General features: G+C 39.0%; 1 protein-coding gene across 7 annotated transcripts in view; it reads right to left on the reverse strand.

The window, feature by feature from the left end:
- Positions 1–26037, reverse strand: part of wdpcp (WD repeat containing planar cell polarity effector) — a 114845-nt gene that overhangs the window by 52784 nt on the left and 36024 nt on the right. For 5 of the 7 annotated variants that reach the window (XR_007892149.1, XM_051645805.1, XM_051645801.1 and 2 more), the window contains 5 exons: positions 22175–22262; positions 8209–8253; positions 5446–5496; positions 1360–1430; positions 870–929 (listed from right to left, as the gene is read on the reverse strand). Coding sequence is in view for 6 of the 7 variants with exons in the window: in XM_051645805.1 (XP_051501765.1) it covers positions 870–929; positions 1360–1430; positions 5446–5496; positions 8209–8253; positions 22175–22235 (288 nt within the window). In the remaining variant the exon portion in view is untranslated. Of the gene's footprint in view, positions 1–869; positions 930–1359; positions 1431–5445; positions 5497–8204; positions 8254–22174; positions 22263–26037 lie in introns of all 7 variants that reach the window. The other 2 variants (XM_051645803.1, XM_051645806.1) reach the window with 2 other exon arrangements.

The raw sequence follows: 26037 nt of genomic DNA on the forward strand, positions 1-26037 counted from the left end.
CAGAATAGATAAATTCCATTAAATTCCTTATGAATACCATCCCTATTCCTAATTATTATTGTACATGATTCGTGTGCTCACATTATTCCAAAGAAAACTTAAGTCTTTGTAATCTTTAATGCAACTTCCTCTGCATCTGAAAAGATTTTCCTTTTTGTCTGACTTCACCAATTCCTAATTATTACTAATTATTATCACTAATTAATTTTATTACCTTCCCGCTCCAATTGCCTGACTCCATTCTGGCATGTATTGGCCGCCTTTCACGTTTTAAACATTTCTCAATGATAAAAAAAAAAAAAGAAAAGTCCCACCCTCACGTTTTTCTCGTTATCCTGTTTATATCCTGTTTCACAATTAAGAAAGTAAAATATGTTTCATATTTAGTGTAAAAGATTTGTCAGTGGAATTATGCTGGATAATATAATTCTGTCTGGAAAGGCTGTATGTAGCCAGAGAGAAAATATAATCTCTATATCATGTGAGCTGCCGATAAAGGTCACAATCAGACCCTGTTTCTGGCCAAGCAAGACCATCACCAACCACTAAACAAAAATTGAACAATGTTTAGTCTATCTGACCTTTCAAAACACCTGAAATCAGGCACTTTTGATCTGCGGAAAATGTGTGTGTAGGGGTGCATGTGTGTACGAATATGAAGAATCCACATGAGATTGAGAGAGAGAAAAATAAAAAAAAAACACTAGTCTACAATTGTGTCTGGGAATTAAATCTTTTTTTTTTTTATCCCAGAGGTAAATGCCCTTGAGACCTGAGAGTTTTTGAGTCTGCATATGCTCATTGCCTGACCTCTGCTTCACGAGCCAACTCTTGCTAAGAAGGCCAATGGTGCATGCTGGGTAAGGTACCTGACAGCACTGCTTGGTTCTCCATCTGACACTCAAGACCGTGCTTGACTGCAGCTGCTCCTGAGAAAGAGAGAGAGAGAGAGAGAGAGAAAGAGAGTTAGAAAGAGAGAGAGAGAGAGTTAGAAAAAGAGTGAGAATTCTTGCTCCTGTGTATCCTACTAAGTGTACTAGGAATGAGTAGATGCTGTTTGTGCATTTTCAGGGTCAGGTTTAGGAGGATGTTTCCAGTTTCAGATACAGAGAGGCAGCAGAAATGAGCCCGAATCGGACTAAACAAAGCTAGGTTTGTGTGAGAGAGCCAGAGGCAGAGAGAGAGAGCCAGCTCACAGTCCCAATCATCCCCCTCAAATATCCCCAACGATGACAGAGAGGCACCCACACAGGTGCTGAGAGAGCAAGAGAGGTTGGGGGATTTTCTCTTTCCTTATGAAAGGAGAGAGAGAGAATGCTCCTATTTGTTAATTGGACTGCAGGAAATGTAAATAAATACCTCTAGTTCCTTTAGGGCATCGCGCAGCTTCTCGGGACGACGGTTACTAAGGAACCATGGGTAACCCCGACCTGAGTGACAGAAAGGGGGGGGGGCACAGGTATGAAATGCAACGTCATCCAAGGCAAAAAGAAAAAAAAAACAGCCGAAAGAACAAAAGAACGTGTTTTTGTGTTTGTTGGGGTGTTTTAAGGGTGGAGAGGATTGACCCTGAAATACAGCTCCACCTGAGGTCACCATACAAATGAATCTGAGCTGCCAGCTCAAGAATTAAATCCACTGATTTCAATCCTGCTGATGATTTGGGTATGAACACATAGGCAGTCGACTGATGGAATCGGCAGACTTTTTTCAGATTTTCTGCACTGAATCATTGTGGGTCTGCACATACAGTAGGTTACATTCAAAGAGTGAATGAATGAGAAGAATTTTTTTTTTCTTAAATAAAGTCTATTTAAGAGTTAAAAAAAAAAAAAAAAAGAAAATCAATCTAATTTCAGACTTATTCACTAACAAATGATTGACTAATTTACAAATCAATTCAAACAATTTCACATTTCTGCCTTTAAACCCTCCAAAAATTGGTCCCATTCATTTCCATTGTAAGTACCTCACCGTTCCCTTGATTTTTTCTTTTTTTTTTTAAATGAGGTACAAGTTTAATAAATGTTTGTGGTCTTTATCAACATTATGCCACAAATGCTGTTGATCAAGCTCAAGTTGTATTTACCCTGAATATTCCTGTTAATGTGATATTTCTAGCTTTTCCATGACCAAGGGAACACTGGTTTAACATGCTTTTGTCCTTCCTACAATGAAGTCAGTGTCTCTTTCTCATCAAACTCAAAAAAACAAAAAAAAACTTTTCCATTAATTTATAGAGCACAGCGTAGATAATAAATCTCCTGTTTTTTTTTTTTTTCAAAAGCTTCAAAATGAAGTTGCTATTACCAAAATTTTGCTAAAATATTTACTTTTCTTTCTTTATATTTCCCGCAAGTTGTAGACAGAAGGAATTTGAAAGAGAAATACTAAACATTGCAATAGGGGCTAAATTCTGTGTAATGCCGCAGTCATATTCAATCAGCGCTCCCCCAGTTAACACAGTCACCCAAGGGAAGAACTCAAAGTTACCATAACATATTAAACACATTAAGTACGCCACTCCAAAATGCCTCGTTCTGCTCACAAAGCCCCCCAAATTTCCGCTTAGATCTCAGTCCCTGTTTCCCTCTGGAGCAAACCAGCGAAGGGAAAAAAAGAAAATGTTAATAGAATTCTCGGCTGAGTTCAATCTGTGAGTATGCCTTTGCATTTATGCATTAATACATTCATCTGGGACAGGGACCCAAGGAAATGAGGAATGTTATTTGTTTTCTTAAAGATTTCGCAATCAAATCCAATCAGATTTTTTTTCTTTCTTATTTTTACACTATTAATAAATGTTTCCTTCTTTTAGGAGTGAGAGGATGCAGAAGTAAATTAATGTAAATGAAGGAGAGAGGGTGGGAGAGGAGGAGGACGGGGGCGAGAGGGGGATGGGTCTGTGTCTCCTGATAAGGGTGTTTGTGTTTCTCTCGAGGGCAATGGGAGTTTACCCACCAGCAGGCTAAGATGGGTAGGAGGCAACTGGGCATTACGGTGTGAAGACACTGGCCGCACTGGTAGTGAACATCTGACAGAATCATAACGACAATTGAAGAACAAATCTTAGTCCTGTAGTAAACTACAGTGAGATAGGCAAAACAGTGCTATCTATCTTTCTATCTATTAAAGTAGTCTATCTATCTATCTATCTATTAAAGTAGTCTGTCTATCTATCTATCTATCTATCTGAGTTAGTACTGAGATTGGGAAATAATGCAAGCATATCCTTATGCTGTAATTATAACAGGAGTGCATCATTAACATGTATGGTATAGGCCAATACCCTGTTAGTCATCAGCATATCCTTGTACTACATTAAGAGTCCCCCAAGCAGTTATGATCAAAAGATTATGTTTCAAAGAAAATTATTTTCATAGCATACTTCCAAATATTTATACACTGTGTATAATATCAAACATTAAAAAAGGTTTCATTCAGAAACATTAACCCTTTCAGAAAATTAAAATTCTTACCTGCTCATCTGAAATACCTGCCTTTCTGCTTTCCTCACCCAGAAAACAACAACTGATTATTTCTATGGATGCCTTTAATATCTCCACTGACTCCACATATGACTCAAATGATATATAATTCATATTTTATTTTATGATGTTGGGAACAGACCTACAGACCGAAATCGCACGTTGTCATCCACTGACTGTGTCTTATGAGACACAAAGTTTTACTTCTGCAGGGACGCTTGACACTCTGAAAACCAAATATGCCATGCATCCGCATTTAAATCTCAGAACGTTTTATATTTTATTGGAGACATTTTTACACTGGATAGTTATTTTTAATAAAAACGGATAATTGAAAAGACTCATACCATTGAATGGAAATGTGTTATACTATTATAAAAATCCTCATACAGTATTAATAAACTACTGTGATTGGCCCATCCTAACCAGCGCTGAGAAAAGTAACAGGTACCACGTGTCAGCATCATCTACGTGCTGTTTTGTACTTGAATCTCAGAACATTTTATATCTCATTGGAGACATTTTTAAACTGGATAGTATTTTTTAATAAAAACTGATAATTGCAAGGATTCATACCTGTGAATGGAAATCCGCCTCAGCATTATCTATAAAAGCATTTTTTAAAATCCTCATTCAGTAATAATAAACGACCATGTGATGAGCCCATCCTGGCAAGCGCTGAGAAAAGTAACAGGTACCATGTGATATAGCAGTCTACGCTAGAGGGGATTGCACAATAGTTGGGCGATTCCAACTTGTACAATGGAGAGGAGATTTCAGATTTAGCCTGATTATGACAGACTCACAGTCACGCATTTGCAAGGTATCTCAAAATAAATTATTTTCATCATTGATTAAAAAAAAAAATATATAAACGGGCGTGCTGAGTGACTCCAGTCAGGCTTCCTAAGCAACCAATTGGCCCGGTTGCTAGGGTGGGTAGAGTCACGTTGGGTTAACCTCCTCATGGTCGCTATAATGTGGTTCTCGCTCTCGGTGGGGCACGTGGTGAGTTGTGCGTGGATGCCACGGAGAATAGCGTGAACCTCCACATGCGCTAGGTCTCTGTGGCAACACACTCAACAAGCCATGTGATAAGATGCACAGATTGACTGTCTCAGAAGTGGAGGCACTGAGATTCATCCTCCACCACCCGGATTGAGGCGAGTCACTATGCCACCACGAGGACTTAGAGCGCATTGGGAATTGGGCATGCCAAAATTGGGGAGAAAATCCCCTATATATATATATATATATATATATATATATATATATATATATATATATATATATAAACAAGGACAAATGTATGATTGGGGGGGACAATTCACCCCTTCACAGCATTGATGGGGGGATTTCTATTCATACCACAGAACACAGAAATTACTAACAAAAAGTGCCAAAAAGTACTCTAAAAATGTATTTCCTCTATAGACTTATCCATGGCCATGACACAATTTCACAATTTTAAAATTCCTGACAGTGGGGAACCCTGTAGCATCTGACACTATTACTGTACAAGACTTTTTTTTGTAAGCAATGGCTGGTAATGAAGACCCTTATACTGTTTGTACTGGCCCACATACAGCACTCTCTGCTGAATTGCTATATTAAAGGCACATCTTTACATTTTCTGTGCAATGGCCGGAAGGATGTGTGGGATGTGCACATGTTGCAAAATTACATCAACAATTCCATCCATTTATTTATTCCGTTCTACTCTTTAATGTTATGTCAGGCATATGAGAGTGAAAGAGGCAGTGGATAAATGGAGTACCATTTAATATAAGTTGGATTTGCACTAATGGGGCTCTATATTTTCCAAGGCATCTGAAGCACAATTTAAATTATGCATTGGAAGAGAGTTGCTTCAACATTATGCTAATCAATGTTCTTGAGTAATGAGCTAATATGATCATTGACATCAAGTTTAATTGTTTGATGATGGATTACTTACTCTCTGCAAACTGCTGTTTCTCATTGTAGTAATGCTGATCTGTAGGAGAAGCTACACAGAGAAAAAAAGGGAGATCAATTGTGAGATAAATTTTTAGGGTCTCTAATCTTTAGTAAGGATGCGAAAACGATTTGTGTAAGCATATATATTTATACAATAGTTAGTTCTAGCCCTCTAATTTGACTGTACAAGCAGTGTTCAAAGAGTGACGATATTTAGTATAACATCACTAGAACACATCAGTTGTTGCATCACTCTGATTATCTGTGCATCGGTTGATCATATAGCTTCTTTTGGACCTACTGTCGTTGGCAGAGAAAATATTTTACAAAACAACTGACCATATTATGTCTATAATGTAAGTTACTTGATTTTAATTTTTTGTTTGTAGAACGGTTGTATAAAAGCAATATCACACTTATGCTGTTGTACTGTAAATCAACATGGCTGTGACAACATGATCACACAGGAAGCCGGAATGTTTCTTCCGAATGTTCCAGTATCCTGCCATCGGCCCCAAGCGCCATGTCCTATGAGACATTTTTGTGTCAGTTCCAGCATGTTTACCTTGTCCTGTGGCACGACTGGAAGCATGTTGCATCAGCCGTGTGGGTGACCTGGGTTCACTTCCCCTGTTGAAACCAGGAAGTAATCGTGCTTGCATAATCAGTGACGAGTGTGATTTGGAGGTTCCATTTTCCCTCTAACAATACATTTTTACTCTACCGATGGTTAGATTTAGGGTTAGGGTTTAAGGGGTACAGTTAATACAATATTTATTCCTCTTCACTGTATAACATCCTTTACAGCTCAAAACAACTTGCTTTACAAATTTCTTTTGGTGCTCCTCTCCGGGCATTTAATCCAGAAACTGAAGCTAACATGTGCCCTTACGTTCAAAAACACTTCTCACTTCTGCCACAGAGGGAAGTGCACAGACCGAGTTTAGCTCAACCTATGGTTTCCAAATTCACTATGAGATCTGTCTGGCTGTGGTTACCTGCTGCCTCAAGCCAATGGCTAAATCTCAGCCGTGCTGATATTGAGTAAAACAGCACTCTTGCTTGTGTGATATTGCTTAAGTAAACACTCCCTCAAGTGTCTTTTTCGGCATATGGTCACTCTGTTGTTATCTCACTCCAGAGTCAAAGAGAAAGACTGAATATACAGTGAGAAAGACAGGTATGCCGACAGAAGGAAACTGGGGCGCAGGGTGGAGGTGAGACGAAACTCTGGTCCCTTCTTGCTTTGTCAGTACGCTCTCTCCACTGTACTATGCTACCATAACTTAAGCCCCATGTCCCCCGAGATCCCCAGATCTCCAGCCCTCAGTAGCCCAGCCAGATGACCCCCATGCCTGCTTCACTCAATAGGAGCACTGCCTCTCTTTGCTGGAGGCCGGGACATGCTGGACAGCTCCAGGATTACTGCTGCTAATCAGATAAGGGCCATTCTGTCCCTGCCTGTCCCAGACACACATATCTGCTCCGGGATAGAGGGGTGGAAAGAGCCCCCTTCCTCACAGAAGCATGGGTCTCTATCACCATCTGCTGGAGGTCAGGAGACACAGCAGGTACCTTATTTCTTGTACGACCGTGTTTTTCATGTAAAATTCACTTCAATAACATGAATGATAATCCAGTATAATAGCTATAATAATTATATAAAAGGGACACATTGTTTCGTTTCGATGAAGGGGTACTTCAGCCTTACTGATGGGGCTGTTAGAATGCAAAACATTTTGGGAAACACTCATTTACACCATTAAATTCTACACCGTGAGTTCAACAACTTCAAATTGCTCCTCTGACTTTGCAAACATAATGGCCAGTTTTGACAGCTGGGAGGCTGTTAAAAAATTATGTTTCGATCTTTCAGTAAACACTGCTGGCGGATGACAGAGGAAAAAATTCTGATAACATTTAAAAAAAAAAAATCACCATCAGAGGTCAATATGATGTAATGTTTTCATTAGGATACAGAAAAGACACTCACGTGAACATACTCCAACAAAAACATGTTTATGCACTGATATTATGGATTTAATATTAATATTCTGATCTTTCTTAATAATAAACATTAGTTGTGAGATGTAATGAAAAAATGATTGCGTTCCCCCTCCTTAATTCTTGGAGACTTCAAATTCATGAGACTTTAACCATCTGAAAGCTGTTATAACATCAAAGCCTTTATGTTTGAAAGATAATAAGACTTTATCATGGACTAAATACTGAAAACAACAGAAAAAACAAACCATTTAAAGTCTAAACTTCACATGTTTGAAATCTAATTAAACAACTAGCATGCTTTTATTTTCTTAAACAACAGGCTTTCTCTTTTTGGACCATCACATTTCAGTGCTGGCCATAAAGCCCCCTCACGAGTTGTCAGAAATAAATCATTACATGTTTAATTTGTGACTCAATACAAACATCTTTAAAAACCATGTGGCACTCCCAGACGCATATAAAAAACATCTGAAACAGTGATGTTTGACCATCACAGCAGTACGGCGTCAATGAAGTGTCACTGGAAATACAGAACCTGAATTCACATATTTCCAGAGACATTTTCATATAATTACTGGTTGAGACCAGCTGGATGAGAAGAGAGGGATGAAAATATTAATTGACACTTGGAGAAAAAAAAACAAAGTTATCATTTATGTTGGAAATAAGATGAATGAATGAATGAATGAAGGAAGGAATGAAGGAATGAATGAACAATATATTTAAGAAAGTCACTAATGAAAAACTTACATACCTGGTTCTCCTTTGTCATAGAATTGGTATGTGCCAATATCTCTATCTGTATAAAGAACATTAAAAAGATAGAGAGGAGTTTTAAGAAAACACTGAAGAATTTATTATTATTATTATTATTATTATTATTATTAACAAATATAACCATTTTATTGAACATTAGCATCTTTTATCAATTTTGCTGCTGCGAAAGTGAGAATTTGTTATTGGGCTGGAAACACCTGGACTGTTCATTGACTGTGTACCTCTGACAAGGAATAACAAATAAAGATGGACAGCACTCCACCCATCCATCCATCTTTGCATTTAAAGTTTTCATTCATGCACACTGGATGATTAAAACTTCACTCTGTCCCTACACTCTCTATCACTCTCTTGTTTTCCTCGGTCACTCATCGTGGAGGTCAGTAGGGCTGGCCACATACGATATAGAGCTGCAATCACATACACTACCGGTCAAAAGTTTTGAAACACTTATTCTTTATTAGAATTTTTTTCCTTCACATTTTAGAATAATAGTAAAGTCATCAAAACTATGGAATAACATAAATGGAACTATGGGAATTATGTTGTGACTAAACAAAATCCAAAATAAATCAAAACTGTGTTATATTTTAGCATCTTCAAAGTAGTCACCCTTTGCCTAGAATTTACAGACATGTACTCTTGATATTTTTTTAACCAACTTCTTGAGGTATCACCCTGAGATGCTTTTTAAGTTGCTTTTTTTAAGTTACAAAATAGATACATTTTATTGTATGTATTTTTTTTATTAGCATTTTATTGATTCATAAATTAACAAAGAAAAAAACAATATATATATATATATATATATATATATATATATATATATATATATATATATATATATATATATATACATTAGATAGATAGATAGAATCAATCATTTTAAACATTAAACCCCCACTATATCCCCTCCCCCTACCAAACTCCCACCCTGACCCCCCCACGAACACCCCTGTGATCAATAGAATATAGACACACACACACAAAAAAACCCACAAAACTAAAACAGCAAAAAAGAAAAGAAAATACAATAATCAAGTATAATAAAAAAAAAATAATAATCTACATTACTCCCTCCACCGCCCCCTCCTCGAGATTCCCCCAAAAATGTTAAGTAATTACCCCATTTCTTATTGTAAAAATCCCTAACTCCCATCCTTCTGCTCGACCCCTCCTCGAAGGCAGCCACCCTCCCCATCTCCGTAGACCATTCCGGGAAGGAGGGTGCTCCATCCGACTTCCAACTCTTCAAAATAACCTGCCTACCAATCATCACACTGGTCAAAACCCAGTCCTTCATGTACTTGTCCTCCAAATCCATGACATCCCCATCTCCCAAAATACAGAGTCTGGGGCAGAACAAGACCTGAGTGCCCAACACATCACACACAAAACTTTGCACCTTCAGCCAATATTCTTGGATCTTACGACATCCCCAAAAAACATGGGTGGTGTCTCCATCTTCAGAATGGCATCGCCAGCAAATGGGTGTGTCCTTAAGACCAAGCCTAAACAATTTAGAAGGGGTCCAATAAAATCTATGTAAAATCTTAAATTGCATAAGGTGAACCCTTGCATCTCTAGATGCAGACTTGACGTTTTTCAGAATCCTAGCCCACACTCCCTCCTCCAATAACAAATTTAAATCTTCCTCCCATAATCTTTTGAGAGAATTTAAAGCTCCGTCCCCCAGACTCTGAATTAGCAGGGAGTAATACACTGATGCCTCATGACCCTTCCCAAAAGCAGTAATCACCTCTCCCAGAGTATCTGCCGACTCTAGGGAGGTGCGTGCTACTCCCAAAAACAGTGCAGAGCAAGTGGCACAGCTGTAAATACTAATAAAATTAACATCTGGGAATCCCAAAATGTTGAATCAAATTTTCAAAAAATCTCAATAATCCACGCTCATATAGGTCATCAAGTGTATTAACCCCCCTCACAATCCAATCTGACCAACAGAAAGGGGACTTATTAATACATAGTTTAGGGTTCAGCCATATGCTCGAGGCTACGTTTAAATAAATATCAGAGTTAAACACTCTGGACACCTTTGTCCATATCGAGTGTAAATGCGAGATAACGGAGTATGACTTAACTTCTTCAATTAGTTTGATAGAAGGGCTTTGCAGTGGCGAGATAGATAGGGTCAAGAACTTCCTTTTCAATACAAAACCAGGGAGGGGCTCTCTCAGGTGGAAGCGACCAATGAGTCAAATGTCTGAGACCGAATGCATAATAATAAAACAAATCTTAGGTAGGCCTAGCCCACCTTTGTCTATCGGCCTATGTAACTTGTTGAAATGTAACCTGGGATGCTTTCCATTCCAAATGAAGGACTTTGCTATGCTATCAAATTGCTTTAAGTAAGAGAGGGGGACATCTACAGGGAGAGATTGTAGTAGGTAGATGAATTTTGGAATACAATTCATTTTAATAACATTAACCTTCCCAATCATCGATAAATGTAAATGAAGCCCACCTACCCACATTGCTCGAAAACCTTTTTATTAAAGGATCAAAATTAACTAACTAAATCACAAATTTGCTGGGAATAAAATACCCAAATACTTAATGCCCTGTTTGGGCCAGTGAAAGGCGCCCGGCTGAAAAGCCATTACTGGGCAGTACGCAGTCAGAGCTGAAGCTTCGGATTTAGACCAATTAACTCTGTATCCCAAAAATTTTGAAAAGGAATTGATAATTCTGTGGAGGCTAGGCATAGATCTAGTGGTGTCGGAAACAAATAACAAAATATAATCTGCGTAAAGTAAAAGCTCATGCGAGAACCCCCGCGACAACTTTGCCATCAGATTGCTCAAGTCCAGTGCTTCTGACCCCAGACCCCACCACAGGCAGAGTAAACACAAAGAACATGTAGATTCATTCACAGAACTGTCTTGAAGGTGTGTTCCTCCACAAAACAACTTCCAGCTGATATAAAGCCCTTCAGTTTCCTCGGACAGACAGACAATTGTTCAGTGAGCCGGCCGTTGTGAGTGCAGCAGATGACGAAATCATTCCAATGTCTCACGAAAATACTCCGCAAAAACAAACTCCAGCCGCTAGGTGGAACCAGCATGAAAAGAAACAAAACATGCATCCCAGTTCCTCGGATGATCAAGAGCCAAACTCACTCGGAGGCCGCATAAAAAAAAAGTACATCATGACATACTCAGCCAGTCAACTTTATAAAATGTCCTTTATGTGAGCATGTAGATATTTTGCGGTTATCGATAGTGTCCATTCTCAATCTGGTCGGGAACTTCAGTGTAAAAGCGATCTTCCGTCAATGCAAAAGTTTCTTGAAGGAGTCATGCCACAAAACACACTCCAGCCGCTAGGTGGAGCCAACGCAAAAAGAAACAAAAATGGCACCCAGTTTCCTCAGACAATCAAGTCACTAAACAGCAAGGTAGTCCACTAACATAAGAAACATCAAATGGCTTACTCACTCCAATGTATTTATAAAGGAGAGTGCCTATTTGGGACATGTAAATACTTTGCTGCCATCCCTAGTGTCTATTCTCAGTTTGGCCGGAAACATCAGTGCAAAAGCGATCTTCCGTAGATGTAAGAGTTTCTCTTGTCGAACTTGCAAAGTCCAGGAACAAGAAAATATTGTGACTCCTCCAAGAAAGCTTTCCTTTGCTCCTCGCCTGGCGCAACATGAGATCTTTATTGGATGATCTCAGAAATTTGGCCAGAATTGATCGGGGCCTTTCCTCCCTCAGCGGATCTACGAGCCGGGACTCTTATGGCCTGTTATGTCAAGCAGACTCGGGAAGAGCTCGTCCATTAATTTCACCATATCTCTGCCCTCTTAATGCTCAAGAATTCCAACAATCCGTATGTTATTCCTTCGGCTCATATTTTCAAAATATTCAATTTTTTCTAAAATGTGTTCCAAGTCTGTTTTGGACACGGGCAGATTAGCGGATAATTCCCTTTCCGATGACTCCAAATAATCGATCCAGCTCTCAACTTCAGAGAATTTTGTTTCCATCGCTGTAATCGATCGATGTATTACAGCGAGATCCTCCAAGTCAGCAATAACCTTTGTCAGCATCACCGAGATATTGGACAGTTGAAGCTGAATTTCTTCTCCCGACGTGCCATCCAAATAGAGTCCTGGCTCGCAGGCCCGTCAGAGGCCTCAGCTTGAACATGTAAGTGTCTTTTAATGTCTCCAGAGTCTGAGGATTTTGACTTCTTTGCCATGTTTACCTCAAAGAGCAAATATGTAACTGGGTGTATTGAATCTCACCGGATTATAACATGAAAATAATTAAAAAAACTAGCAAAGTGCGCAGAGCTAATCGCTTACACGTCTGCTTCTCGCATGGCGTCACCGGGGTCTCCTGGCTGCTTTTCTTTATTATTTGGTCCAAGTCATCAATTTCAAAAACTTTTTTTTTTTTTATTACATTTTAGTTTTATAATGAAATGTAATTTCAATATAATATGGTGGCACAATTATATTTTTGTCTACAAAATTAATTTCAAACATTTAAGCATACGCCTTCAGTTCAAAAGATTTTTAAGATCATGAGAAACATTTCAGTCAAGTGTTTCAAAACTTTTGACCGGTAGTGTACATAAATACTCATACACAGATATTGCAGAGCACATGGTAACATGTAAACAACATGCATGCATAAAATATGTGACAACATGTTATCACAGAATTTTCTAAATAACTGATAACTGGACTTGCTGGTAAGAAAAGGAAAATACTAATTTGTCTGACACTCACATAAGCCAACCAACTCAAGAAGAATTATCACAAAGTGGAGTAAATGTGAAAGGAGGTCCAGAGGTAAAAGGAATAATTCAGCCAAAATTGAAAATTCGGTCATAATTTACTTAGCCTCATGTTGTTCTAAACTTGTATGTAGACTAGGAATGGGTATCACCAGCCACCTCACAATAAGATAAGTATCGCGATACGCATGTCACGATTCAATATATCATAATGCATCACATTCATGATTCTGTTAGCTTCTGATTCACAAGCTCTCGATTCGATTCCAATTCATTTGGGTATTTTTCAATTGTGATGTCCAGTTTGCTTATACAGGTGCATCTCAATAAATTAGAATGTCGTGGAAAAGTTCATTTATTTCAGTAACTCAACTCAAATTGTGAAACTCGTGTATTAAATAAATTCAATGCACACAGACTGAAGTAGTTTAAGTCTTTGGTTCTTTTAATTGTGATGATTTTGGCTCACATTTAACAAAAACCCACCAATTCACTATCTCAACAAATTAGAATACATCATAAGACCAATAAAAAAAACATTTTTAGTGAATTGTTGGCCTTCTGGAAAGTATGTTAATTTACTGTATATGTACTCAATACTTAGTAGGGGCTCCTTTTGCTTTAATTACTGCCTCAATTCGGCATGGCATGGAGGTGATCAGTTTGTGGCACTGCCGAGGTGGTATGGAAGCCCAGGTTTCTTTGACAGTGGCCTTCAGCTCATCTGCATTTTTTGGTCTCTTGTTTCTCATTTTCCTCTTGACAATACCCCATAGATTCTCTATAGGGTTCAGGTCTGGTGAGTTTGCTGGCCAGTCAAGCACACCAACACCATGGTCATTTAACCAACTTTTGGTGCTTTTGGCAGTGTGGGCAGGTGCCAAATCCTGCTGGAAAATGAAATCAGCATCTTTAAAAAGCTGGTCAGCAGAAGGAAGCATGAAGTGCTCCAAAATTTCTTGGTAAACGGGTGCAGTGACTTTGGTTTTCAAAAAAACAAAATGGACCAACACCAGCAGATGACATTGCACCCCAAATCATCACAGACTGTGGAAACTTAACACTGGACTTCAAGCAACTTGGGCTATGAGCTTCTCCACCCTTCCTCCAGACTCTAGGACCTTGGTTTCCAAATGAAATACAAAACTTGCTCTCATCTGAAAAGAGGACTTTGGACCACTGGGCAACAGTCCAGTTCTTCTTCTCCTTAGCCCAGGTAAGACGCCTCTGACGTTGTCTGTGGTTCAGGAGTGGCTTAACAAGAGGAATACGACAACTGTAGCCAAATTCCTTGACACGTCTGTGTGTGGTGGCTCTTGATGCCTTGACCCCAGCCTCAGTCCATTCCTTGTGAAGTTCACCCAAATTCTTGAATCGATTTTGCTTGACAATCATAAGGCTGCGGTTCTCTCGGTTGGTTGTGCATCTTTTTCTTCCACACTTTTTCCTTCCACTCAACTTTCTGTTAACGTGCTTGGATACAGCACTCTGTGAACAGCCAGCTTCTTTGGCAATGAATGTTTGTGGCTTACCCTCCTTGTGAAGGGTGTCAATGATTGTCTTCTGGACAACTGTCAGATCAGCAGTCTTCCCCATGATTGTGTAGCCTAGTGAACCAAACTGAGAGACCATTTTGAAGGCTCAGGAAACCTTTGCAGGTGTTTTGAGTTGATTAGCTGATTGGCATGTCACCATATTCTAATTTGTTGAGATAGTGAATTGGTGGGTTTTTGTTAAATGTGAGCCAAAATCATCACAATTAAAAGAACCAAAGACTTAAACTACTTCAGTCTGTGTGCATTGAATTTATTTAATACACGAGTTTCACAATTTGAGTTGAATTACTGAAATAAATGAACTTTTCCACGACATTCTAATTTATTGAGATGCACCTGTATATGAAAAAAATATCTCTCGGCTAATGCTGAATACAGGGGATTTGAACACATTTTTTGTACAAATTGTTTTTTATTATTAGTTTATTATTTTGGTCACATTTTAGCATTAAATGTTTTTTTTTGTTGTTTTTTTGTTGTTTTTTTACAAATTCCATGCGTTCCATTAAAGCATACATATATATATTTGAAGTTAGAAGTTTACATACACCTTAACCAAATACATTTAAACTCACAATTCCTGACATTTAATCATAGAAAACATTCCCTGTCTTAGGTCAGTTAGGATCACTACTTTATTTTAAGAATGTGAAATGTCAGAATAATAGTAGAGAGAATGATTTATTTCAGCTTTTATTTCTTTCATCATTTGGTAGCATTGCCTTTAAATTGTTTAACTTGGGTCAAACGTTTTGGGTAGCCTTCCACAAGCTTCTCACAATAAGTTGGTAGAATTTTGTCCCATTCCTCTGCTTTTTCAGTTCTGCCCACAAATTTTCTATCGGACTGAGGTCAGGGCTTTTTGATGGCTACACCAGTACCTTGACTTTGTTGTCCTTAAGCCATTTTTCCACAACTTTGGAGGTATGCTTTGGGTCATTGCCCAAATTCTGTGTTTTCCGTTTTTTTTCTCTGAATTCTGGGTTTTAAAGTTTAATTACATTTTATCATTTAAAAAACTGTCTAATCAAATGAATTCATAGAATTGTAATCAAATGAGAACAGAACAATTACTTTTCAACATACCATTGTATTATTTTTATCAAATGAACAGCTTCTAAACTGAAAATCAAAGCACAATATGTGTATATATATATATATATATATATATATATATATAAATAATTGTATTATTTTTGTTTTTTGTGTGTGTCAAATGCAGTGCTGCATTGTAGAGCATCACAGTATTAATGAAAGCAGTGATGAAATGCTTGCTTGTGAGATATTGTTTAAATATAATGTAATTATTATTGATATATTATTATTATCATCATCATTATTACTACTACTACATTTCATTTTACTAGACAGAAGTAATATATTTCTGTTGCATTTTTTCAATTTCAGTCGTCTAAATGGAGCTTTTATTTAGCAGTTTTTCCGCAAAACCAAATGTTTTCGACGACTTCACTTCTCACCTCCAGAAAAGCTGTTTATTTTATGGGCTAATGTGCTTATTAAACGGCTAACGGCTATGATTTAAAATTATAAAAATATAGTATGCATGTTTTGCGCATCACAGTGAATAATGTGATCATCTCTCTGTCATTTATACACACACAGAGCACACGTGATGCTGATGCGGTTGGTGTATGAGCGGCAGCTTCTCCCATTCACTTAATGTTGAAGCGCAGCTCATACAAACTGTATTTTTGTTTCATTAAATCTCAGCTTTATATGGTTTAATCAACACATTAGGACATATTAAGATTTTAATTTGATTCATTGTGCATTTATACATTAATTTTATCCCAAATTTGTCAAATTTAGTGACATTCCACATTTTATAGTTTATTCAGTTTTTATGACTGGATTCCACAATCATATTGCACTATATAATGTATATAGTTACATGTTTATCGTTAACATGCATAATTTGTACTAGTTACAAGTATTTGTATGTGCTTAAACGGTACTGTCTCTTTAAGAATGGCAGAAGTTCATCAAGGGTCTCACAGAAGTGTTTTGGTTGAGCGCATATTAACGACAGTGGAGTCGAATGGCTTCTTTACCTCACCTGCTCTATGTGCGATTAGAATTACCCAAAATATTTCTTTTTTTGTTGTTATTTTTTTTTCAACAACAGACTGTAAAGAACAAAAAGGAAATTAAAAGAGATTTCATTTAATGACAAATGTGTGCATCCCATTTTTTAACACATTACTTTTTACTCTCAACACACAGTGAAAAAGATCTCGATGCTGAACTTCTTTGCCAAAATACTAGGCTACTCAGACACTGGCCAGTGAAATCTAAAAAAAATCTGAGGACCAGCATTGAGAGAAACAGTGAATCATGTGGGCTCAGTTTCAATCTCTCTTGCACCTCATAGAAGCATCTCTGATTGCAATGAGCAAGCAGATCATGTGATTGTTTTAAAAATAATGCAGCATTACAGAACAAAATGAACGGCGCAACATATCACATGCTACGACATTAAAGCAATAATAAAGGGAGCCACCAATTAATTATAGGCCACAGAGCCATTCTAATAAAAAGACTTGAATTGAACAGCGCTGGTGTATAATAACTACCATAAGTGTGTGACACAGTGTAACTGGCTCTGAAAGAATTTATATTTATTTTTACACAAGCTAGGAGAATGGGTCAATTAAAAAAAAAAAAAAAAGAAAAAAAAAAAAAAAAGGTGAGATAGGGACACGAATAGAAGCATGAGAAAAGAAGGAGAGGGAAAAACGAGGAAAAAAAAAAAAAAAAGAGGCTGAATGTGTGAAAGCAGTGGCGATTTCTCAGGGCCAGCAAAGCCTTCTCTGCTGGCCTAACATGCCAAATACATAAATATTTTTCTTCCTTTCATTCTCAATCACCTTTTTGCCTATGTATTTTTAACCGCTTTCCACTCTTAATTAATCTACAAACAAATAGAAAAAAATGAAAAGTTTATCCAGTCAGAATTTATTCCTTGATGCTTACAAGCAAAGTGTGACAACTGTTTCACAAATCACATGCCCGAAGTCTGCGCGTGAGTCTGAGCTCCACCCCCTCAGGCCTTCAGAATTTCTTCAGAATCCCTCAACAATGCACATGAATGGGCAACTAAAGTCAGATTGTCAGATTCACTTCACTTCACTTTTTATTGTCACACAACCATATACACAAGTGCAATAGTGGGTGAAAGTCTTGGGTACAGTTCTGAGCAACACAGCAGTCGTGACAGTGATGACACACATCACAATTTACATATCTAATATACACATATTTACACAAAACACAATATACAAATAATAATATACAATATACAGTATACAATACACACAATATAGAATACATATTATACAATTAAAAAAAAGTAGATATAGTATATGTAAAATATACAGTAGGTTGTATTTTACTGTATTGACATTCAGGCTGTCGGTTAGATAGTCAGTTGCCAGTGTGTTGTTAAGAGAGAATATAATTTAAGACAGTCCAGTGTGAGATAATAAGATTAATAAAGTGCAGTGCTGATGTATATTGATCGTGAGAGATCAGGAGTTAAAAGTCTGAATGCTTGGGGGAAGAAGCTGTCATGAAGTCAGCTGGTGCGGGTCCTGATGCTGCGATACCGCCTGCCTGATGGTAGCAGTGAGAGCAGCCCATGGCTTGGGTGGCTGGAGTCTGATGATCCTCCGAGCTTTTTTCACACACCACCTGGTATATATGTCCTGGAGGGAGGGAGGCTCACCTCCGATGATGTGTCTGGCAGTTCGCGCCTTCCCTTTGCAGGGCTTTGCGGTTGTGGGCGGTGCTATTGCCGTACCAGGCAGTGATACAGCCAGTCAGGATGCTCTCTACATTACTGGTGAAGAACCGTGTGAGGATGTGGCGGTTCATTCCAAACTTCCTCAGCCGTCTCAGGAAGAAGAGGCGCTGATGAGCCTTCTTCACAAAGGCCTCAGTGTGGACGGACCATGCGAGATCCTCAGTGATGTGGACACTGAGGAACTTGAAGCTGCTGACTCTCTCCACCGGTGCTCCATTGATGGAGATGGGACTGTGTTCGCTGTCTTTTCTCCTGAAGTCCACCACAAGCTCCTTTGTCTTGCTGACGTTGAGGGAGAGGTTGTGCTCCTGACACCAGCGTGTCAGAGTGAGCACCTCCTCTCTGTAGGCTGTTTCATTATTGTCAGTGATCAGACCTACCACCGTCATATCATCAGCAAACTTCATGATGGCATTTGAGCTGTGTGTTGCCACACAGTCATGTGTGTACAGGGAATACAGGAGTGGGCTGAGAACACAGCCTTGCGGGGCTCCAGTGTTGAGGGTCAGTGATAAGGAGATGTTGCTGCCCATTCTAACCACCTGGTGTCTGCTTGACAGGAAGTCCAGGATCCAGCTGCACAGCGAGCTGTTTAAGCCCAGAGCCCGGAGTTTCACATAAAGCTTGGAGGGCACTATAGTTTTGAATGCTGAGCTGTAGTCTACAAACAGCATTCTCACATAAGTGTTCCTTTTTTCCAGGTGGGAGAGAGCAGTGTGTATTGTAGATGCAATGGTATCATCAGTGGAGCGGTTGTTGCGGTAAGCAAACTGCAATGGGTCCAGTGATGGAGGCAGCACAGAGCAGATGTAATCTCTTATTAGTCTCTCAAAGCATTTGCTGATGATGGGGGTCAGAGCAACAGGATGCCAGTCATTTAAGCAAGTTATTTTTGATTGCTTTGGTACAGGCACAATGATGGACGTTTTAAAGCATGTGGGGACCACAGACAAGGAGAGGGAAAGGTTGAAAATGTCCGTAAAAACACCAGCCAGTTGGTTCGCGCACGCTCTGATGACGTGGCCCGGAATGCCGTCTGGACCCGCGGCTTTACGGATATTCAACCGTCGGAAGGATCGGGTTACATCCGCTACAGAGACGGAGAGTGAACTAACCTCTGTAGCTTCTGCCGCGAGAGGTCTCTCCGCGAGGGCGGTGTTATTTCCCTCGAAACGAGCTTAAAAAGTATTTAGCTCATCCGGAAGAGAGGCAGCGGTGTTCATGGCGGAGTTTTTATTCCCTTTAAAGTCCGTGATGATGTTAATTCCCTGCCACATGCTTCTAGAGTTGGTGGTGTTAAACTGTCCTTCAATCTTGTCCCTGTACTGGCATTTGGCTGCTCTGATAGTTTTGCGGAGTGCATAACTGGCTTGTTTATGCTCCTCCGCATTCCCGGAATTAAAACCGGAGGTCCGCACATCGAGTGCAGCGCGAACATCGCTATTTATCCATGGCTTCTGGTTGGGGTAGATCCATATTGTTTTGGTCAGAACAACATCCTCTACGCACTTTCTGATGAAACACGTTATGCTATCAGCATACACCTCGATGTCGTCATCAGAGGCGGACCGGAACATCTCCCAGTCCACGTGATCAAAACAGTCTTGTAGTGTAGAGTCTGATTGGTCCGACCAGCACTGGATCATTCTGAGGGTGGATGCTTCCTGTTTCAGTTTCTGCCTGTAAGCGGGCAGAAGCCGAATGGAAGAGTGGTCTGATTTGCCAAATGCTGGGCGAGGGAGGGATTTGTAGCCATCCCGGAAGGGAGAGTAACAATGGTCCAAAACCCGGTCCCCTCGTGTGTTGAAACTGATGTGTTGGTAGTATTTTGGTGCGACTGATTTGAGGTTGGCTTTGTTAAAGTCCCTGGTCACAACGAACGCAGCCTCAGGGAGCGCGGTTTCCTGCTTGCTTATAATCCCGTACAGTTCCTTGAGTGCCCGGTCTGTGTCGGCTTGTGGGGGGATGTACACAGCTGTGATAATGACCGCTGTGAATTCCCTTGGTAGCCAGAATGGTCGACACAGAAGCATGAGAAATTCCAGATCAGAAGAGCAGAAAGACTTGATAGAATGTACGTTCCTCTGATCACACCAGGAATTGTTGACCATAAAACATACACCACCACGTCTGCTTTTACCCAAGAGGTCTTTCGCTCTGTCTGCTCGGTGCACGGAGAACCCCGCGGGTTCGATGGCTGAGTCTGGAATCTCCGCAGACATCCAAGTGTCCGTAAGGCAGATAATGCATAATCTCTCTCTCGTTGGAAAGAGATCCGCACTCTCAGCTCGCAGAGCTTGTTGTCCAGAGACTGAACATTTGCCAGTAGAATACTGGGTAGCGGGGGTCGATTTGCGCGACGTCTTACTCTGATGAGAACGGCGGCTCTATTTCCCCTTTTCCTTCTGTGTTTCCGCGGCCGGGCTGCCCAGACAAAGGACTCTGCTGGCGTATTTGTGAACAGCGTGTCGGCACTGAGGAATTTAAAGTCTGGTGACTTTAAATTCATTCAGCCAATCAGACTGATTTATTTGTTCTTGGTGGGTGTGATCTTTAGGATATGTCACAGTCGAGGACTTCTAGCTGGCCTTGAGTGATGCAATCACGCTTTAAGTGATGTACGTAAGTTGAAAGCGAAAAGCGTAAGATCAAGCTGTCTGACGAGTCGGCTGTCATCACTGCTGGTACTGCCGTTGAGAAAGAGATCCTTATGGATTTAAAAACACGAGATGTTCTGCATGACCGAGGACTGATTTTCACTTCAAGTAAATTGGTAAGTGCTTTTTGCATTGTTATAGCAACATCAGGAGTTTTCGAAGTGTAAATTCGACTGCTTGAGCATTCAGTGTCGGATCAAGTTTTGAAAAGTAGTGCTGCATTCCATTCAACTCGGAAAATCAGATTTTACAACTTCCTACTAGGAAAAGTGCAATGGAATGCATCCTGAAGTCAGAATTAAAACTTGTAGGCTCGTGCAGAAATTCTCAACTCCGATTTCGCCGAGATTCAGGTGCATAATGTCACACAAACATGTCGACACTCAGGGACATCTACAAAGTAAGTGATAAACATTCACTTTATTAAGTAATATCGATAAATGAGTTCATTTCCACATTACATGATATTAAAGCTTGTTTAACAAACGCCTGCAGAAACAGGTGTACAAAACATTATAATCTCTTTTGATAATCATACACCTGAAGCACAAATGCTAGCGCTGCAGCATTGTTTATCAGTTGGGTTGCTAGGAGACATCTCTAACGAGAATCAAACCCCTGCTAAGCTAACGGAAGAGTTGCAGTTCCGAATATCGGGGAATGGAATGCATTTATGGTTGGAGATATCAAGTAGGAATATCCCACATCCAACTTGAATGGAACGCAGCATAACAGTGTACCCTGACGAAACGAAATTTTATTGCAAGGAACATTTAAATCGCAAATATTATTAGATAGATTTTTCCAGGTATTATAGACCTCCTTGGTAGATTCATATGAAAAATTATGATTTTTGAATGTCTGTTCGGGAGACATTCATTTCACAAAACAGTCATGCTGCAGTTAAAATTAGGCTTGCTTGAGCATTAAGTGTCATTTCAAGTTCTGGCTTCGTGCGTGGAAGAGTTTTTCAAATGTCAATTGGTATTATTAGTTAGCTGCGACATAATGTATGATGCCCAAAGGCATAGGGTGTCTTATTCATTGTGAAACTGTGTTTTCTTAATGACATGAATAACACTGAAGGCCTAGCACTGTAAATGCACGGCCCGCCACTGTGTGAAAGTGTGTTTTAAATACCTTCGACTTGCAGGCTGCTCCTGAAGGACCACAAATGCAGCTCCGCCAGGCAGAACGACATCTGATCAAACTGAAACAGGGGTCTGTCCTAACAAGAGAGAGAAAACCAGACAGCCAGTGAGAAAGAGGAAGGGCAAACAAAATATTAGCAGAGATATGCAACAAGAGTCCTGCACTGTGCCTCTGCCAAACTGGTTTCAAAGAATCACAGTTCTATTCCTAAATTTTGGCTAAACGATTTTTACTTGGTTACCATGTATCCCTGCAGTTTCCAGATGAAACACTAGAGTCTATATATATATCTTTTTTAACACTATATATATATCTTTTTTTTTTTTTCTTTTTTTTTTACAGTGAGTGACGATTTTTTTTAAAGACATTTTAATGTCTGTATTACATAACCAATAACATTTACATGCTTATTCAAGTGCAATCAAGCTGCATGGTGGCTTAACTGAGAGAGCGTGAAGGGCTGTGCGACAAGTCCTGAAGAGCATGCGAGTCGACACAAGCCAAAAGTGTCATAGAAGCAACAGAAAATCTCACATTTTCTTTTATGAAAATATTGGTTAGGTTTAGGTTTAAGATTTAGGGAAGAGAAGTAGGTTTAATTATTTAAACTTCAATAGAGCATTACCAATAAAAACCCACACAGTGGCCATATCAGCATGGAACTGCACAATATGTGTAATGATCCACATAATGTCCTTTTCCAATAATGTCACCAAAGTCACAAGATAAGGTTGGCCTCTACATTATCACCATAGAGAACTAAAAGAGGTGGACAGAACAGAAAAATGTGAAGAATTGTTTAAACTATCAGTCACACAAATTCTTATTCTTCATTATTACTATTTTCCACATTTAAAGGGTTAGTTCACCCAAAAAATGAAAATTCTCATGATTTACTTACCTTTAAGCCATTCCAGATGTGTATGACTTTCCATCTTCAGCAGAACCAAAGTGAAGATTTTAATAAGCAGATTTCAGCGAAGTTTGTCCATACAATGCATGTAATTGGGTGCATCAGGCTGCTGGCTGTTTGTTGGTCCAAAAGGCATATTTAGGCAGCATAAAAGTAATCTACATGACTCCAGTCGATCAATTAATGTCTTCTGTAGCAAACCGATAGGTTGGTGTAACAAATCGATAATTAAAACATTTTTAACTTTAAATAGTTGCTTCCACCCAGTGCTGTTTTTCTGTTTGAAATTAACTAACTCTCGCGTGACATTCGGCCCTCTGTTGCATACAAAGCACGCACTTCCAACTTCTCATGTAAACATGCAATTGCGCTTACATCACTGATGCATTGACTGCTGGCAGGAAGCGATTTTTTAAAGTTAATAAAGTTTTAATTATCGATTTTTTTGTTTAATTTTTTACACAAACCTATCGATTTGCTTCAGAAGACATTAATTGATCGACTGGAGTACTTTTATGCTGCCTAAATATGCTTTTTGGACCGTCAAACAGCCAGCAGTCTGATCATGGCACCCATTTACATGCATTGTATGGATAAACTGAGCTGAAACCTGCTTAGAAAAATCTTCACTTTGGCTCTGCTGAAGAAGGAAAGGTAAGTAAATCATGAGACGAATTTCATTTTGGGGTGAACTAACCCTTTAAGAATAATTGTCATCAAAACTATGAAATCATAAAAATGGGTGTATGGGAATTATGTAGTGACCAAAAAATGAAATCAAAACTATCTTATATTTCAGCTTCTCTGAAGTAGCCACCCTTTCCTATACAGTTCTGCACACGATGGGCATTCTCTCAACTTGCATCCTGGGATGCTGTTTAAACAGTAATGAAGAAAATCCCATGTATGCTGTGCAAATGTTGGCTGATTTTCCTGGTCCAACTCACCCATTTGTACTTTTTTAAAGAAATTCATAAATAGTCAAAATTTATTTTTGTCTAAAAAACTAATTTCAAGCATTTAAGCATAAGCCTTTAGATCAAGACTTTTACAGAACATTTCAGCCAACTGGTTTGAAATGGGGCAGTTTGAGTTTCACACACTTTAAAAACATGTACAAAAACATAAAAAAATGGGCTTAAAAAAAGCACAAATCCTCGAGTCTACAAACAAGAACATATGCATCTTCTCAACGGTGCTCACTGACAAAACATGCTGGCACACACACCAGACTATGACACCACTCAAACACTGTTCTGGTTTCATTCAAACACACACACTTCCTCATGCTGTGCATGTCTGGATTTGAGCCAGAGCTCTGTGCCAGGTGTCAGCACAGTGTGGAACACCTCTGCACGTCTCAACAAGGTGAACGCACCTCTGTCTCCTCCAAATACACACACACAGACACACACAGGTCCTGCGACAACTACCTGGACCAGGGGGCGAAATCATACAGGCACACTAACACTCTTTCAATGTGTGTATTCATTCTTACACAAATGTGAACACCACTCATCTACATGTGCTATGAGAGCAAACATCACCTAAAAATAATTATTAATTTTTTTTCCCCCTTTTTGGCAAATTTTGCCTTGTAGCCAGAAATCCAAGTCCCATTTCCCATACATTCTGTCCTGGATAGTGCGCAAGATCCATTGCATCCATCCATCCATCCATAGTACAATGAAAATAGCATGCAAAAGGTGCCCGAAACACACCATTTCATGTGGATTGTTGAAGAGTACATCTGTGATAGGGACCAAGGCAGTCACGAGGAGAGACGCCATTCCTGCTTCTGGGTGTGATCTCTCCTCTGACTGCCTTGGTCCCTATCACAACATCCTTGCATGATTTTTAGGTATAATTGCTCCTGTGATATCACAACACAATTTCATGATGTGGTTTACAAATTCCGGTTTCCTGTCTTAATACACACTAAAAAGTACTTTTAGTGCATACTAAAGGTTTGGGAGGCAGTCATTGAGTGCATTTACATGCACAACCACAAAACCATAAAAAAATTTGTTCATTAAAAAAAATTAGACAATGTAAGAAAATGCTTTTGTATGAGATTTGAAATCATCAGGTTATTTTCTGCTTTTAACGTCGAAACGTAAAAAGTCACGTGAAAAACTCTAACTTATCTCAATGAAGGAATGTCGTTAAAGGCGTTTACATGATATTATACATTGTTAAAGGAGAAAAATACTTTAAATAATGTTAAGTATTGGTAAGTAATAGTAAGTATTAAAGTAATTGATCATAAATATAAAATGTTAAGTTTGCGAATGGATTTGCAAAACAAATCGAGTCCAGTTTTCGATTTGACAAATTCAAAAAAATCTAATTTATTAAATGATTCGACTCAATAAATTTGCTTGTGAATCAAACATTTTTATCACCAAGCCACTTGCAGTGTCCTTTTGCATCTGTTTTTTTTTTTTTGTTCTCTGTTGCAAAAGTAACGAAAGGGTCTGGAGAAAGGTGGAGTAAAAGTGTTAATTTTCTCTTTAAAATGTAGAACTAAAAGTTACTTTAAATTCAACAGAAATGTTCATACTCAAGTAAAGTAGAAATATTCAAAAACTGTACCTAAGTACAATAACTGAGTATTTGTACTTTGTTACTATACACCACTGAACCTGTGTCCCCCACATGAGCACCACACACAACGTGTCTGGACCACATGCACTAAATGCATGGACCATGGTTGCAAAAAAAAAAGATGCAATTTGACCGAGACAAAACATAACTTTCAAATATCCTTGGTCTGACATTCCACCCATCTAACCACCCATGTGACCTGCTTGGATGGCAAAAGTTTGCAGAGAAAAAAATTAAACCTAATGTCACATTGAAGGGAGAGCAGCATGTCTGCTTTCTGTGTCACATAGCGCTGAGCACGCCAAGTCTTATCTCGAGGCCTGGGCTGACA

This window comes from Myxocyprinus asiaticus, chromosome 20 (genome assembly GCF_019703515.2).
Source record: "Myxocyprinus asiaticus isolate MX2 ecotype Aquarium Trade chromosome 20, UBuf_Myxa_2, whole genome shotgun sequence".
Taxonomy (NCBI): domain Eukaryota; kingdom Metazoa; phylum Chordata; class Actinopteri; order Cypriniformes; family Catostomidae; genus Myxocyprinus; species Myxocyprinus asiaticus.